The sequence below is a fragment of the Dermacentor andersoni genome, chromosome 3 (assembly GCF_023375885.2).
Source record: "Dermacentor andersoni chromosome 3, qqDerAnde1_hic_scaffold, whole genome shotgun sequence".
Taxonomy (NCBI): Eukaryota; Metazoa; Arthropoda; class Arachnida; order Ixodida; family Ixodidae; genus Dermacentor; species Dermacentor andersoni.
The window spans coordinates 150,085,532-150,103,007 of NC_092816.1; the positions used below are offsets into that span (position 1 = coordinate 150,085,532).

At 46.9% G+C, this 17,476-nt stretch overlaps 2 protein-coding genes across 3 annotated transcripts in view; one reads left to right on the forward strand and one right to left on the reverse strand.

Moving 5' to 3' along the window:
- LOC126524642 (monocarboxylate transporter 14-like) overlaps positions 1–17,476 on the reverse strand; it is a 344,518-nt gene that overhangs the window by 233,055 nt on the left and 93,987 nt on the right. The window lies entirely within an intron of this gene.
- Positions 1,695–17,106, forward strand: LOC126524648 (monocarboxylate transporter 12-like). The gene is made up of 3 exons (XM_050172951.2): positions 1,695–2,024; positions 11,481–12,016; positions 16,522–17,106. The coding sequence occupies exons 1-3, from the start codon at positions 1,729–1,731 to the stop codon at positions 16,635–16,637; spliced, it is 948 nt and encodes a 315-aa protein (XP_050028908.2). The 5' UTR covers positions 1,695–1,728; the 3' UTR covers positions 16,638–17,106.

The window sequence follows — 17,476 nt, forward strand, 5'->3', positions numbered from 1 at the left end:
GGATACCAGTAAACTATCGCAGGAGACGAAAGATATGATCAAGAAACGCCAATGTATGAAAGCATCTAACCCTACAACTAGAATAGAAGGGGGTGGCTTCTGATATGACTACATGTCGGGCTGCGTTTGCGGCCTAGCCACGACGTCGGTATAATGGGCAGGCATACACGGAGAGAATGGTTGGGTCAGCGCGACTTCAGAGTCGCTAAGTGGAGAAGCCGCAGAAGAATGATGACACTGGTCTGGTAAGGCTTTGGTGTTATCCTGTGCAATTATGCGATAGAGCGGAGGCATTCCAGGCAGGCTGTTAAACATCCACGTCATCAAGGAGCGCTGGCGTGCAGCTTCCTCCAAGAGGAACGCTTCCATTTCTGCAAGAAGCGTTGACTGGTCGTAGATGGTACCCAAACCAGCGATGTGTTCCTCGCGTGATGAAGGGCGACGTGTCTACGAGCGCTGCTTGCGTAGTTCTTCGTAGCTTTCCCATAGAGTGACGATGTCGGTCCCGGGCTGAGGATTCTTTGCAAGAAGCATGTTGAAAGCATCGTTCTCTATTCCTTTCATGACATGTCGCATTTTGTCGAACTCTGCCGTCGTCTCGTTAACTCTCTTATACAAGTCGAGAACATCCAGAATGTAGCTGGTAAATGATACATCCTGTTGCTATGTACGTTCTCGCAACCGCGATTACGCGCGCAGCTTCCGCATAGCCGGGTGACCAATCACAGCCACTAAAGAGCACTAAAGGACAAAGACCACGTCGGAAACTCGGACTCATGGTTGTTGCACCAGAGACTGGCGACACCCGCGAGATAGAAAAGCATGTTGCTCAGTTTTGTGGGATCGTCCCGTTTGTTGTAGGCGCTTACCCTCTCATATGTCGTCAGCCAGTCCTTAACGTCGGTGTTGTCCGAGCCGCTGAAAATGGCATGGTACCTATGGCGAAGCATACTAGAGCATATGATGCACGGAGGAGGCACTTGCTGTAATGGAGTAGGAGTGGTTTGCTGGGATGCGTGTTCAGACATGGTTGGGCATAGGGCAGGGCATCGAAGTTCCAGGATGTACATTGTAGGTCGATGCACCCTCTACGAGTTGTTAAAACGTTTAATAGTCAGCGGCGTTTGGTGCCGACCGTTGCAGCAGGGCACGGACTCCCAGATCGAGCGGCATTCCCCGAGCAAAAACGCTTGAGAGATTGACCTACTAGAAAGCGCTGGAGAGGATGGCCCACTATAGCGTCTCTCTTCTGTGCGACACAACAATCATTTCATTCATTGATTAGGCATGCCATCCTAACCGTTCGGTGCCTACTTGCCTAACATTAGGCTGTAAGCACACGCATACTTTTATCGTACCAACGCAAGCTGTCTGTATGAGATGATTGCCTCGTGTTCATTATGATTTCTATACTATGGCGCATATCCACAACGGGGGATTCTCGAAGAAGTGGGCGGCAAATTTCAAACGAAGAAGAAGAAATTAGGGCAATATGAATGTTATCCCATTGCTTAGCACAGGTGCGTGAGATCACGTGCACACATGCCAGTTCCCTTTGTAACAAAAACGTAGGAATGAAATGGGCAAACACAGCATTTCATTACCTCCTTCAGGAAAGCTTCGCTTGACATAGATTCCCAAATGTGCGTCGGATTGTGCATTTTTTTCACCCTTTTCTTTTCAGGCTTCGGGATGGGACTGTTTACCACATCCGCGGCGATCTACACCATGCTCCACTTCGACAAGTACAGGGCGACGGCCCTCTCTCTGCTCTACGGCGTTGGCTGGGGCCTATCCGGCATCATCGGACAGTTGATCCTGTCCGGCTTGATGGAAAAATATGGCTTCCGAGGTGCCGTACTTCTTGTTGGAGGGATCATGATGCACTCGATTCCGATCGTCATGCTGGCCAAGAACCCTTCTCCGATGTGCATCGGGTGCAAGTGGTGTAGAAGCACATCTGTTGACAACCAGGAATCTGGGATGCATGGCGCACGGAGTGAGGAGAACGTCACAAATCCAGGGTGATTGATTCGTAGGGCTGTTCACTTAGCACGCGCCATGATGTCACAAGCGCCGCATATTTCTACTAAATAGCCGAGGACTGCTTGTGGTGTAAGCGCCGTCTAAGATGCGAGGAGAAAGGTCAAGCGTTTCAGAAACTTTTTCTGAACTGCAACCTTTGCCTCAGATTGTTTCTTTTACCTGTCACAGTGGCGCAACCATATTATATATTAGACGGCAAAATTTTATGGAGCAGTAGTAATGGTACTGTTCCTGTTCTCAATAAGCACATTTTGGGCGGTGCTGCCGACTTAATGTAGCGTACACTGCACTTATGTACGACGCAGGTTTCTGCGTCGTACATGCTGACCTGGGACAAATGACGAAGGTGAAGTACAGGCCAGCTGCTTCAGGCCCCGATGAAAAACGAACCATTCGTCATTCTCAACCTCGCCTTTCTACCTACATGATGCTGTCTGTGCAAGCTTCTGCCCATCTACCACATTTACGAAATCTCATAACATTTCGCCCATTGCAGCCGAAGCCGGGCGGCAGAGCCAGTCAGTTTGGCGGGACTTGTAGCGGTTGAGACACGCGACTTGTGTAACTTTGGCTTTCGCGTTGCGCCATCGTGTTTCCGTCAGGCATGGTACTTTGTACATGACCTCACTAATGAGTTCTAGAATAGCGTAAGGCCAATGTGCTGCTAAATTCGCGCATAAACAGCATTTCTGTTGCGCTGTCCACAGCTAGCCGAGGTCACCAGTGTGAAAGACAAAGTGGTGGCGACGGCCATGGTATCGTATCCTTGAGCGATCCTGATGCACTAGGATGCACAGACAAGCATGCCACGAGCTTTTTCTGCTCGGCAGATGATATCGGCAATATGTCGTTGTAATGTTTAATAAGCTTGAATGTGGTGTTCACCATGTAATGAGGCAGCTGAACATAAAGCACAAAGTTTGAACTTCTGCCATTCGTACCATGTCTCATACTCTCGAATGCATAGGCGATGAAAGGTAGCTTTCTATCACATTTATGACCCGAGTGGCCATACATTGAAACCATTATGCTAATAAGCGTTCGGTTCGTACGCTCTATCAGGCCATTAGTTTGTAGATGATGTGGTATGTAATACCGCAATCTAGATGAATAGCGACGAGAGCTTTCCCCATACGGAAGCTAGTGATGTTTTTGCTCAAACCAAAAAATCTGTTTTTAAGAAGCTTCCAATGATTTTGGCAGCTGGCAAGATGGTGGTTAGCTCTAGGAGTCTCTGAGCGTCGTCTTCGGGTTAATCTTCGATGTCTTCACCAGCCCGCGACGTCACCCACGTCTGCAGAAGCATCATCCCGGTGCAGGTTAGAAGGTGACCGAATGGTGCGGCGTGATGAACGAGACTTGAACTACGTCGGAGCGAGCCTGAGCCACGGTATCGTCAAACGGGGCGACTTTCTACGTCACGTTGGTGACTTGACCGAAGACGCGATAAGGCCTAGAGTAGCATGAAAGCCGCTTCACCGAGGTGCAGTGCCCGCGATGTGGACCAAATAAGAATAATAGTACCCTATGTGAGTCGAGTGTCACAATGACAGGCGTCGTATAGGTGCCGCTGACATTTCTGTTTGTCCACAATCCGACGTCAGCCAGTATGAAGTACCTCCTGTTCCTTGAGTAAAGTTCAAAAGCTTACTCTGATATTACATGAAAGCTGCCAGGAATGAGTCTTTCGAGAGGTAACGCAGGTTCATGGCAAAGCAAGAGCAAAACGGAGATGAGCCAGCAGCATTGCAGTTAGAATTCTATGCGAAATTGACGAATAACAAGGCAGCTTCACTGTCCTAAAGTTCCCCAGAGAGCAAGTCAGTAAGGATTCGTCTCAGAAGCTCAGTTACGACGTTCATTTTTGGGTGATAATTAGCAGCAAGATTGTGCTTAGTCACCCACCGCCTCGGTAGTTGAAGAGCTGTCCAAGGGTGCCGTGATAAAAGATGACCTTCTCTCGGAAGAACTCTACAACAGCATTTGCACAGCTTCTCGGGAAGCAGCGTGCGATTGCGATTGGGCGGCGTGATCTGTTACGAAATTCAACTTGTTTGCCAATACAGGTATATAGTGCTGCCCAGAAAATCAACGCCTAGAAGATAAAAGGGCTGGCGAGCTATGTCAGCCGCTTAAAGGCGGCCAGAGAGCGTGAGCGGTGTCCTTCGAAAAGTTCATAGGCTCAATGTAACAACAAAAGTCGGCGATGATGCCGGCTTCAAAATATGCACCATAGAATGCGGTAATACGCTCATGACATGCCGAAACGACCGCCACCAAGCTGGGCAGAACAGTATGACTAAGGTTAGCATAACGAACAATCAGGGCCGCCATGGCGCACAATAGAGCGGTGCAAGATGTCATGCTGTAGTTCAAGCAAATGAGCGGAATGGTCGGGCGTCTGGGAAGTCGGCCTTTGGACGAGGTTTTGCAAGGGAAGGTCCTGGTGTCGTTCCTTTCCGACGTCATGATAAGCTAGTGTAAGAGTGAACGCACACGTGTAGCCCCACTGTAGAAGTGTCAGTCGCGTCGACAAAAATACACGCAGGCAGTGTCTATCTTGGATGTCATCAGTCAGACTTTTACACAACTGAGCCACTGTATTTTTCGAAGGCGCAGAGCCCAGCGATCAAGGCACCATGAAGTGTATCTGAGGAATGAAAGCAAGATCAAAGCGTGGTGATCACTAATGATAGGGAATGGTTGTCCATACAGGGGCAGAATTTCTCAAATGCTCAAACAAGAACCAGGTGCTCGCGTTCGGCAGTTCAGTGACAACGATGATGGATGACCATGGCATGACGAGAGACGGATGTCAAAGATGCAGCGAAGGCGTAAGAACGATCTAGATGGAATCACGACGATGGTGTGGCAACAAATACATAGCACGACGCATTGACGGCGGTGCCATGGCAACGGTATGAGGACAATCAGATGGTGCCGGATGCATGATGACAACAGCGGCACGACGACTGTATCACAAAGCCTGTATGGCGACGATGGGGTGATGACGATGCTATGACGAGTCGGATGATGTAGGTAGAGTGACGACAATGGCAAGGCTACAACAGTACAACGACGCTGGTCCAGCCAACGTATGCAAGACAGTAACTACGACGGCATGATAACGGCGACATAATCACAATTCAGTGACGAAAAAAGATTGATGTTGAAGTGATGACGACGGTGAAATGACTGCGCGACGACGACGGCATGACAACTATGTTACGACCATGACGGCATCGGGGCCACAAGTACATACCTAGTTTCCCAAGCTGTTAGAGAAATTCGTTCACCGGGTTGGTGAGAAAGGCTTTATAATGATGGCATGGGCAAAGGCAGATGACAAAGCTGGAATGACAACATGGAACGACTAAGAATACACGACCAGGAGCACATAATTAGGGGTCAATGTAGGCAGACCACTTTCCAGTGGGTGGGCCGAACAGAGCAGATAGATAGATAGATAGATAGATAGATAGATAGATATAGATAGATATAGATAGATAGATAGATAGATAGATAGATAGATAGATAGATAGATAGATAGATAGATAGATAGATAGATAGATAGATAGATAGATAGATTATAAGAACAACAACAACAGTAATTTTATTCAAACAATCAAAACTGGTATGCGACAACGCCTGGATCCTTAGCCATAGGCTAGTTATGGGTCCATGCAGTTATACAAAGAAAAGTAAACTATTCAGACACGAGCACAATAATTTGTTTTGGATCAAACAAACAAAACAAAAACAAACAAAAAATAAAAATAAGAAAGGAAGGAAATGCAACCAAACAAAAACCAATAAAAACCATTAAAGCAATGCATGCCCACTGGGTGCGTTATGGTTCAGTTGTATTGCGAGGAAGAATTTTGTATAAACTTCCTGCTGGATGATGAGTCGCTTAGTAGGAGAGATGCGGTTTGGCCGCGCATAAATCGGGCTGGCTTCACTGGTGCCATTCCATGCATAAAAAGGGGCACTTGTTCATGAAGACGATTTCCAAAGTCGAATATATTCCATTACAGAGCAAGGAAGTAAGGTTGTCGTGCTGCGTTAGAAGATTTAGAGCAATCGTTCCCTTTAAACATTGAAGTCAGAAGAACGAGGAGGCGAGCCAAAAGCTGCACACAGGGTGCTGTCATAAGATAACGCCGAAATGCAGTAGTCTTGGGCGGACGTGATGTGCGCAAGCGATATGCCGCGAGGCAGAACTTTTGCATATAGCCCAAAAACGGAAAACATCACTTGTGCGTAATTGTAACGACCCTGTTAGGAAACCTGACGCTTAGTTACAAGTGACCCAGTGCATTAGGGTATACAATGTAGTCGCCGTCTGATACAGGTAGGAGGGGTGATACATCTATGTAGGTCTGTGTTGGTTCGTGGGCCTAGGGACTGAGGTACTTGTAGCAAAGTGATAGACAGGAAAATATTTATCAACGAATCAACGACAGACGGCAAATACACTTACGATGAGCTAGCAAGACACTGAACTATTTCTATAGCGGTCCACACGGTCCACGGCTCATGTGCATTGTTGCAACGCGTGTCCCTACTGACTATGAGGCTTCGTAAGATGGTCACTCACAGTATTGGTGACGAGGTCGCAGGCGTCGGAGCTTGCAGACATGCAGCGCAGTTTGTACGACACAATCGTACAGGCGGCCAGCGCACGAGGAGACCCTGAACGGCTCGCGCGCAGCACGGCAACGACCCACGCGGACAGCAACGCGGCATCGCGGCCACGACCCCAGCAGGCGTGTTATGCAGGACCGTTTCACGTGGCTCGCCCGAACATTGCAGTCTCGGCCAGGGTAACCTGCTAAAGCCGGGCTCCAACGCTCGTTCACTACAGGAACAGCACCGAACTTTTCTGTCTCGTCCGCACCTTAGCTCTGGCTTGGAACACTGGTTCACCGCAGGAAACGCTAGTCTCGTCCCGGCTGGTTAGGTAGCAACGACTCGGTCCGTGTTGTGCCTCAGTTTGAACCCGTACACGCCATGGCTAGCCTGACAGTGCCAGCTCAGCCATGTTCCGTTCCGAGAACAGCGAGTTTCCATGCACGTGCGTCTCGAGCGCAAGCATTCACTTCTTTGCCTTCTGTTGGCTTCTTTCAGCTCGCCCATACTAGTTTTTTTCCTACATTCCTCCCAGCTTCTGCCCGGTGTACACACTTACCTAGCAGTTCCTTCAAATCGGACACAAGTTCAAACGCAAACTTGCAACACATTACAAGGGGCGAATCAGCGCACAAAGACCCCACGCCAAGAATAAGACGGTGTACAAGGACAATACGTCACAAGGGTGCAGTGAGATCCGCGCGACTCATATAGTCAGCACCGACATAGTCCACACCGCGAATGCATTCAACATGAAAGCCATGCTCCATAAGGAGTAAACTCCAATGTATAATCCTGTTATTTAGGTGTTTCGCTGATTGGTTGTATGTCAGTGCTTGATGACCGCACCGCAATTTGAACGGTCGCTCATACAGAAAAACACGATATTTCTGAATTGCCTAAGCTATGGCAAAGCCTTCTCTTTCGATTGGACATTAGGCTGATTCACGTGGCAATGATTTCCGGCTTGCATAAGAAACTGGTTGCAGAAGACCTTCATGTTCCTGGAGTAGTACTGCTCCTAGGCTTCGTGAAGACGCATCTGTTCGTAAAACAAACGGCTTGTGTAAGTTTGGAGATTTCAGCGCAGGCTGCGTGACCAATAGTCTCTTCACGGCTTGAAATTATTTTTCGTGTTCTCCACGCCAAACTAGTTTATTGGGGAAGCCTTTCTTTGTAAGTTTTGTCAATCCATATGTCAGCTCAGTGTATTGGGAACAAAGTCATGATAATAACCCGCAAGGCTCAGGAAGGCTTTCAGCCCCTTTTTTGGTTTTCCAGTTCTACAGCCACTCGGACCTTCTCAGTAGTACTTTTCGTCCTCTGTAATACACGATGGACGACGCTCTGATCTAGAGAGTTGGTCGTTGGGCAGCCGACTTCGCATTTTGCATTTAATCGTTAAAGGAGCCGTTCGGACATGTTCAGAAAATTTCCTCAGTCTTTCCAGATGGTTTTTCCAGGTTTTGGTGGCAACAAGCACGCCATCAAAGTAGTAGAACAAACTGGGAGTGCCTTCGGTGATGATTCGCATTAACCTATCAAACACTGCCAGTGCAGTCTTGCTGCCAAAGTGCATAAACTTGAAATGATAGAGTCCGGATTCACCGGTGAAACTGTGAATACGTGCAGCTGTACTTCGCGTCTCTGACTGGAGCGCATAATTAACCGCACGGCGAACTAGCCGGGACGTGATTGATCCAATCCGCATTCACCTAAACACGTCGTGAGTTCTCTAGAATGGCTGGTCATCGGTACTTGCCAGTATCCTTTAGTAAAATGGAAGCGTGAGAAGAAGTTCCATCTAGTGAGCTTAGAAAGCATCATATCTGTGCAAAGGGTCGCCTCAGAACCTGGGAGAATAACCCTACTGAGTTGGCGAAAGTCGATGCACCACCTCGTTGTGGCATCTTTCTTTTTAACGACCACTTTAGATGAGTGCTAGGCCCACGTTGATCTTTCAGCGATGCCCAGCTGCAACATGTCATTAACTTCTCTTTCCACGGCTTCTTTGAAAGAAAAACGCAATGGGTAATGCTACACCTGTATCGGAGCCTCTGAAGTTAGTTACATTTCACACTGAACAACGTCCGTCTTCCCCGGTAAAACGCAGGTGTCTCTGAAGTTGTCCTGGACCTGCCTGGCTTGGTGTCGCTCGTGTGCAACGAGCTCCAGGGCTATACTCACGCCTGTCCACTCCTGTGTCTGTGCAAGTGTTACATGTGGTATATCACCGGGAGAATCCTGGTTCGTCGCAATCTCAGTCGGCTGGGAGGTGGTAGCGCCTGCAACCATTGGTTGGCTTAGTGGTTTGCACTCTTCATAATTCTTTAAGATGTGAAAATGAAAGAGCGTGACCATATTTCCAAGGTTGACAAGGTAACCGAGTTCACTGCGTTTCTCGATTACTGGAAACGGACCTTTCCTAGAGGGCACCAGTTTGTTTTTAAGAGCTGGTAATAATACAAGCATCCGGTCACCTGGAACAAGTTCTCGCTTCCTCGCCTTCTTGTGATAATATTCTTTCTGCAGTTTTGTCGCCTTCTCTAATTCTTTTTGTGTGCAAATGCACATGTGCGTTCTAGACGTCGCCGAAGCTCCATCATATATGTCGTGTTTGTCGCATTGTCTAGGCGAGAAGTTGTCATAGCTCCTTGAGGACAGCTATGAGCCCTCGAATATGACGCCTATGTAGCAACTCAAACGGAGAGAACCTGGTGCTACTCTACGGAAACTCTCTACAAGCGAACAATAATGGTCCAAGGTAGCGATCCCAGCTTTTTGGACGTCCTTGACAGGTCACATGAAGATGAGGCAGGCGAATGTTTTCAGCTCAGCAGAGCCGGCCTGGGAGCAGAATCGGAAGAATGAATAGCGAGAGGTACACAAGAAGCATAACGCCGGCAAAACAGTCTGTCATGGTGTAACGTGCCAACGGAAAGTAAAGACTCTGGATATGTTCGGGGGGATTGATCGAGGGCACAAGCAAAACAGAATTACAGAGTCCGGTGGCACTCACAGGAGCAGGACTAAACCAATAACGGCCCGTATTCCACTGTCCTCAAACCCGTACCCAGGCGATGGGGGAGAACTGCAGGTGAGAATGCTATCATTCTTTATATTTACGTGAACGCCAGTGCCAATCAGAGACCTAACAGACACGCCCTCCACGTCCACTTTGATGAGGTTGAGATGAGTGGGCAGGGTCCGGGGAAGATTTTAGCATCGAGTCGTTATCTCTAGGAGCTGCTCCCGTTAGTTTTCCGGAAGTCATCACTCGGAGGAGCTAAGGGACGGCGAACGACGAGATGGAGACGAACTGAAAAACCGGCTATGTAGACAAGGTACATGTCTAGATTACATGAGCCGAGAAGGATCGCCAGAAGTTACCCGGCATGCTTGCGGCTGGAAGCGAGAAGTATCAGGGTGCGGACGGCGGGATGAAAAGTTGGGCCAAGGGGTCGAGTTCTCCGAAGCGCAGCAGTGATGAGAAACATGGGTGATACGCGCACAAGTGAAGCATATAGACCTGTTGTGAGGAGGGCTCCATTGTGCTCGGCTGCGGAAGCACGTACGAGCATGCACGCTTTGGCTGCGAGTGACAATTGGTGGTGAAGTGCAGTGAAGTCTTGAAACAAAATTCCATTTCTACCGCGCACCTCCACTAAAACATTACGTGCAGAATAAAAGCACGAAGTATATTAACCAAATATTTACAATGAATTTAGAGGCTGACAGGATGATGTTAGCACGGGAAGCCTATAAACGCCGTCGTCTTCGAAATAATCTCCAATGTTTTTTTTTCATCAGCCTCTGAAGATATACATGAAATAACAAATTTGATATGGTACCGTTCACGCGATATAAATTGCTGCTTGCTGGCAAAGAGCGTCGTGACCTCATTTAATTCTAATGACCATCATCCAAAACAAAGTAAATTCATTCTGTTCGCAATGAATCCTTCAAAGTACAAGCGAGCACTTACTTACTTTTAATGTAACAACAATACTGTCATTTCAGAGAACATATAAGCACCGCTTCTCAGAGGAAATATTGCCGCAACCCAAAACAAGGCGCGTTTTCGGTTTGTCTATTGATACATCTAATGCCGCGCTATATCAGTTCAGGTATTTTCATGTGTTCAAGCTATGGCTTCAGACGAGCTAACGCATGCAATGACAAAAATAAATACCGAAGCTTCCGAATTCTCATCACCTTGTAGTATATTTAGCAAAAAACATTTGGGGCTTTACATGCGAGAACCACGATCAGATTATGCCACTCAGTGTGCGGTCTTTAACTGACGCTTGTATGCTTTGTATTCTTCACGTGGCGAGCTCACATGTTGGCTTGCCTCGCAGCTAGCCAAGAGTGCACCACCGTTTGTGAAGCTGACTAAAAATTAAACAAAAAATGTGGCTACCGTATTGACAAAGAGGGCGGACCCATCAAAGCACAACTTTTGCCGTAGGAAGCGAAACAATACAGAATATAAAAAACAAAAAAGCTATTCTTTACTGACGCTCCCTCCTTTTTCTCCTGTTCTTATATTGCATTGCTTAGCGTACAGTTACGCCATAACAAGCACGCACTAGTTCAACAAAAAGTCGTGATGCATAAATACCGAACAAGGACGTCTAACAGACGGCTATTTGTATAAGCAACAAAACCAGACGGACGAAAACACATAAGGAGCTTTCCGGCAAATAAATTCCTCAGTGTAGGCGAGCTTTATGTCAAACGAAAGTGAGTGCAAGAAAAGAGATAAGCAACTTCTCACAGCGCCCTTTTCTTTCTCGCAGGAATGCGAATGAACTGCAAGAGAAACGGCCCATCGCCAAGTCACCGCTACAAGAAAGCAGTTCTCTGAGGCACGCCCTCGCACTCTTCGTCATGCCGTCTTTCTACGTGATTGTTGCGGTCATCATCATTGACGACTACAGTGCTGTACAGTTCTCCACGACAATAGTGGACTACGCCATCGACAAGGGCATCGCATTCGATGCCGCGAAGACGCTGATTTCCTTCGCGGCACTCGGCGGGCTCATCGGTCGCGGCGCGATACCCTTCATTGCTGACATCCTGCCACGCATGCGCACTCCGCTCTACGTGCTGGGGTTCATTTTCGTCAGTGCTCTCCTGTTTCCAATGCCAAGCGTGCCGGCATATGCGGGTGTCGCGACGATCACCGTGATACATGGCGTCTGCAAAGGAACTCTGTTATGCTTCAGGGCCGTTATCATTGCTGAACTGCTTGGCGTCGATCGGACAGCCGCTTGCTGCGGCGTCACGGGCATGGCAATGATACCACTTAGTCTAGTCAGCCCTATGATTGTGGGTGAGTGTTACGAAGATTATTCAGCTTTGAGAACTGAGCGAAGCACTTGCAATGCACCAAATTTTATTGGGCATGTTATTCTTCTCCATAGCCCGGAACAATTTTAGTCGTGTGCTTCGGGACTTGTTGCACTGCAGATACATAAATTTAGCGCGCTGAAGCGCTATATTCGAGGTTTTCTAGTTAAGGGGTGCTTTAGCTAAGACTGACAATTTAAAAAAGAGCATCTCGCCTGTGACACGTCGCATAATTCGGTCCTTGAAGTCGACTACTCGATAACGCGGATTACACATGCAGTAGAAATTTAAATAGTTCACCAACCAATTACCACAATTTCACTAATTATGTACTAAGTACATTACAACAGATCTTTAATTTTGGAGTTCGAGCCGGTGATTTCGCAAGAAATATTCACTGTTAACGAATGTTGAGGATGACACCAGCTTGGAAATATTCATTCCAAAATGTTGTAACAAAATACATTGAGTGCCAGTTCCTCTTTGGCCTTTATAGCATAGGATGCCGTATTTACAAACGTTCTCAATAACTGTTTCTAATGATTGCCGCCTTTCTGCACACAAGCCACATTGGCCTTGCGTGGGTAGCAACAAAATCCATCGTGAATGTCATCAATTGCCGACTGCGTTTATTACCAGCGGCAAACTATCCGCCAAGGATGACCTAAATTTTTTATGAGGAAATGTATCGTTAACGATCTGCTTTTCGAGTAAAGGGGCAAAAAAGAGAAACAATAAATAACACTTGACTAATATATATCGTTTAAAAGTCCAAAAGAAATTCAACGTCATAATCCAATTTATTGAATTTTGTGCCGAAACCTCAGCGCTGCTATACCTCAGTGTGACGTCACACATTTTGAAGTCATATTGCGTATTTTACTGGCTGTGGCTCAGATAAATCTTCCAGAACCTTCCTAAGTATATAGCTCTGTTAGAATACGGTGTTGTTGATCTTTACCAATAGCGATTGAACTACGCCAGAGCAGGCGCAGTCGAAATCAATGACGTCACCACACTCCGGTGCGGGAAATTCAAGGCGGCGTCGCCACCTATATTTCATTTTTTTTTTCATTTTCTTATTTCACGGCTTATCAAGCCTCTTCTCATGTTAAGAGTGTGCTCTGTGGTAATGTTGAAGGCTAATGTACGAGTAGAGACTGTGTAATTCTTTCTGTTTAGTGCCACTTGAAAAAATAAAATTAAACAGTTTCTCTCGAAGGGCGAAGCACCGACTGCAATAGCAAGGTTCCGCGTAACGTTTGAACTGCTCGGATGGCCTCCTCACTATACGCGTGTGCGTCAAAAAGTCTGCCACCCTTGGAAGCTTAAACGCCGTGTAGGGCTTGTGTAATGGCATCACACAGGCGCCACTGTGTTGCCTGTAAGAAGTGCCATCAGTGAAATTACATCACTTTCAGATTGCGAGCACTTATATTGATTTGCTTTTATTAGTCGAAGAAGATTTAAGATGAAAGGTATGCATTGTAAACTAAATGTTCGGTTAATTTTTCTTTGAACACAGCAATTTTTCTCCAAATCTAAGGAATAATTCTATGAAGAACATAGGTCCTGGTTTGTGCAACACTGCTGGTTAAATAGCGTCGCATCTGCCTTAAATACGCGGCGTAGATAAAGATATAGCATACATAGGCACATTTGTACGGAACATTCGGCAACGGAGTGTACACATAATTGTTAGTGCCATAAAAAGCCCTGTTCACAGACGCCCTCGTGGCCGCACGGCGCATGGTCTTACGCTTCGGCTATCAGTTCGTTCTGTGTATCCTGCCGCAATGACTTTTGTCAACGGTCCCTCCCGTTACATGACGCCGTGGGTATAGCACTTGCTCATAACTACAAGTGTCGATTCTGATGGAACCGATGTCGGCGATCACTGAGTCAATTGCGACGCGCCAGGAGGTGATAATCGCTCGGAAGTGCGTGCCCGCGACAGGACAGCACTACGTAGGCCTCCGAGTGTCACCGCTACTGCGTTGGCTGAATAAGCCACGAAGGTGACAAGAATCCCAGAACGTACCGCACATTAAGGATGTGTACTTGGTAGGTTTCAGCGGCTTGTGTCGACCCGCACTGAGAAGCAGTCACACAATAACTGGCCGAACATTATTCGCGGTGTATCTGTCACTGTCGCGTATGGTATCAGTTGCAGTAAAAATACTTTCGCGCACTCTTATTTCATGGAATCAGGAGCAATCTCCAAAAGATATAAAAATAAAGAAAAGTCGTGAGTAGTGTCTCTATTGTTCCAGTCGTCTTCATTTGTGAAGGCGGCTACCCGTGGATGCGGACAATAAGGAACCTTCAGGCAATCGTGTGCAGGTAGGCTTCTTAGTTGTGGAGAAGCAGAGAAAAAAGCCCTCTTTATTCCTCCTCTTGCCTTTCTCACCTCTTGTTAGTGACTTCGTGTATATTCCTTCTACTCTGCATCGCTTTCTCGATAAGCTTCACTGCGTGGCGTCATCCAGTCATACGTATTAAAGAGCGCTCAGGACACCAGGAACATTATTTTGTGCTGCAGCATTGATCGGAAATTGTGAAGTAGAATCTTCGAAGTGTACTCTGTGCGTCCTGAGTTCGAATCACCGCGAGGAACTACTTCTTTTCTTTGTCTTTTTATAAACTCTGGCAAATAGCTCTCTGATTTCTGAAGCGGAAGCCTACGGGCAATAAGACACTAGGAAATGGTGGCGGTAACAGCTATCTGTGTAAAAACAGTGACAGTTGGCTTCAGCAAAGGTCGCGCTCAGTGCCTGTCCTTCATGTTTACTACACATCACCAATCTCTTGTGCTTAAAACAGCGGCTGTTTCCTGCTATCCTGTGTGGTTGAGAATCTGGAGAAGCTCTTAGCATTTTGTCGATGTCACTTAAGGGTTAGTACTACTGGAATATAAGGCTGAAGAAAAGTTGCAGGTACCTGTAATCCGCAGCAATGACTACTATATAGGATAATGCAACCTCTTTTCTGAAGGTTACTTGGCACCACCATTTTTGTACGGCACTGTGCACGTTCTAATGCAATAAGAAAAGATTGGAGGGGACCTGTACAGGGGCATTTTGACATATATTCCTAAATCTAGCATAGAGCGTCGCTTATTAAATTGCTATTCGTTGTTAATATTTAAATCTTACACGGATGGCCTTTCTTTCCATCGCTCGTTTCAGAGTCCTTACTTTCCTATGACTGCCTATAGATGTTGCTGTCCTTGAGGAGACTTTGTAGTGTGGGTTCGATCTTGACCAACAGCGGAGAAACTTAAAGCATCCTGTTCTTGATTGAAGAGCGGCAAAATCCCAGTTGCACATAGCTAGTAGACCAAGTTGGCCTCAAAGAGGCTCATTTAAGAGTGGCACACACGTACTAGCACAAACCCAGTCGCCAAAGTTGGCATCAATGAGGCCCATTGAAGATTCTGCACAGACCGAGTCGCACATAACCATTGCTGCCATCGGCGCCAAAGAATTTCATTGAGCAACGTTAACTGCTAAGTCCCGCATCTATAGGGACCGATGCCGGTGTGAAAGAGGTCTGTTGAAGTGCGGGCCATTTATACACATTGGCGCATACTAAGGGACCGAAGTTGGTGGGACTGTTAGTTTCGAACTCTGTTCTCTGAGTACAGCATCGCGAGGGGTTACCCATTCGATTATGGACTGTACAATTGACGAGAGAGGCGTGAAAATGATTACAGACACAGACACATCGCCCCCCGAAAGTGCATGAAGTAACCTAAGATTGATAAGTCATCAAAAGCTACGCAGAATTCGCGTTACACTATATTCACTTGAATCTCAGTGCACCTGAGAACCTGTACTAAATCTCACTGCCCTACTCAGGAGGCTCACACTTGAATTAAGCAAACCGGTACGACGTGGCGAAATGACACATAAGCGAGAGCTAAAAAGAAACACTGTGCCGACTTGAGCTAGCGTTTGGAACCGTTATAAAATTATCGTAGATATTGAAAGCACAAAACTTATTCTAAATTTTGCCGATTATCTTTTGTTTGAGTAGCGACTGGCCATTTAACGTCTCAGAGCGCAGGTGCCAGTCAATAGGTTATAGCAGAGAGAATAATGTTACGTACCTGCGGTTCCTCAACTTGTACTGAAAATTCCCTACAATTGCTGTTTTGCATTCGTGTCCCTTCCAAATGCGGTTATTGCGGGCTGTAGTTCAACGGGTCATCTCGTGGTTATCAGAAGGACTTCATTGCAACCGAGCCACTGCCCAGGTCAATAGCAGATCCTAAATGCTTGCCATCCTTTTTTTCACAGTTTTTCACTGCAGACATAGGTACGACAAAAGACGCGGTAGGGTATTACGTGCGAAAGCTATCGACGCCAGCTCTTCTGCCATGAGCTGCACTGTGTACTACCATTGAACAAGCTTTGGGTACAGTGTTCTTAAGTACACCAATTCTCCATCCCCACCCTCCCTTATCTTCTCTCGTCATTCGTCCAGGATCCTACCGGGATGGAAAAGGCACGTACGATGGATTTTACCAGATGCTAGCAGCGGTCAATTTGGCGGCTGCTCTCGTCTTTGGTGTATTTTCTGTGTGGAACCGAAGGCGATGAAATGTTGTATGGATAAATGATTATTGCGAGAAGCATAGTCGAATTTCTTTTTGCGCCCATAATAATAAATATTTCTTTTGTGATGACGCCTCCACAAATTCTCTGTTACTTTTTAATTTTTACTTACGTCACGTGAAACGTGCGCCATGAAGGTGCAATGTATATATGCTCATACAGAATAAACTTTCATGGGTTGCTAGTCTGCAAGACTTTAGACACGTCCATTGCTAACGGCGACGTGGTAGGTAGGAGACCGGCGCAAGTCTTCATCTGACTGCATCGTCGGCATCAGGGAGCACCACCGACCAGCGGAAAGCAACCGATAGCTTCGATTTTGGATTCCGCGCCAACCTCGTGGCGCACAGCTGTGCAAACAAAGTATACGTTGTAAAATTGTATAAATTAAAATGTGCCAATTGGTCTTGTCGTAGCAGTGCATCTACAAGTGATGCAATAATAAAATAAAACAACTTCTATTACGCGAAAGCGGCTTCGCATTGCCTCAGCTGATCTTGTCGATTTTTTCCTCAGAAGACGAGACGGTGGTGACTGACGGAAGCTGAGCTCAGCTGGCTTGGCCACTCGTGCTTCTTGTGGGTGTTGTTAAGTGTTGTGCGTGTATTCCTTGGCTTTCTTGACAACGTCCACTTTCTCTAGACGACGGCGCGCGAGAAAATTCGCAACCATTCGCATTTGTGGCGTGACAGGAAAAAACAGAGGCAGACGAGCTCGAACAAGATGACGAGAGGGCTGTATTGGGGAATCACCACACTTCACCAGCTCTGTGGTAAAAGACAGGTTATTTCGACTCCCCTAATACGACAGGTAAGCGACGTTCT

Excerpts from the sequence above, each read along its gene's own strand:
- LOC126524648 (XM_050172951.2), top strand. The coding sequence starts at position 1,729 with ATGCTCCACTTCGACAAGTACAGGGCGACGGCCCTCTCTCTGCTCTAC. Across the intron at positions 2,025-11,480 it reads GAGAACGTCACAAATCCAGG|GAATGCGAATGAACTGCAAG; the intron begins GTGATTGATTCG and ends TCTTTCTCGCAG. Across the intron at positions 12,017-16,521 it reads AGTCAGCCCTATGATTGTGG|GATCCTACCGGGATGGAAAA; the intron begins GTGAGTGTTACG and ends TCATTCGTCCAG.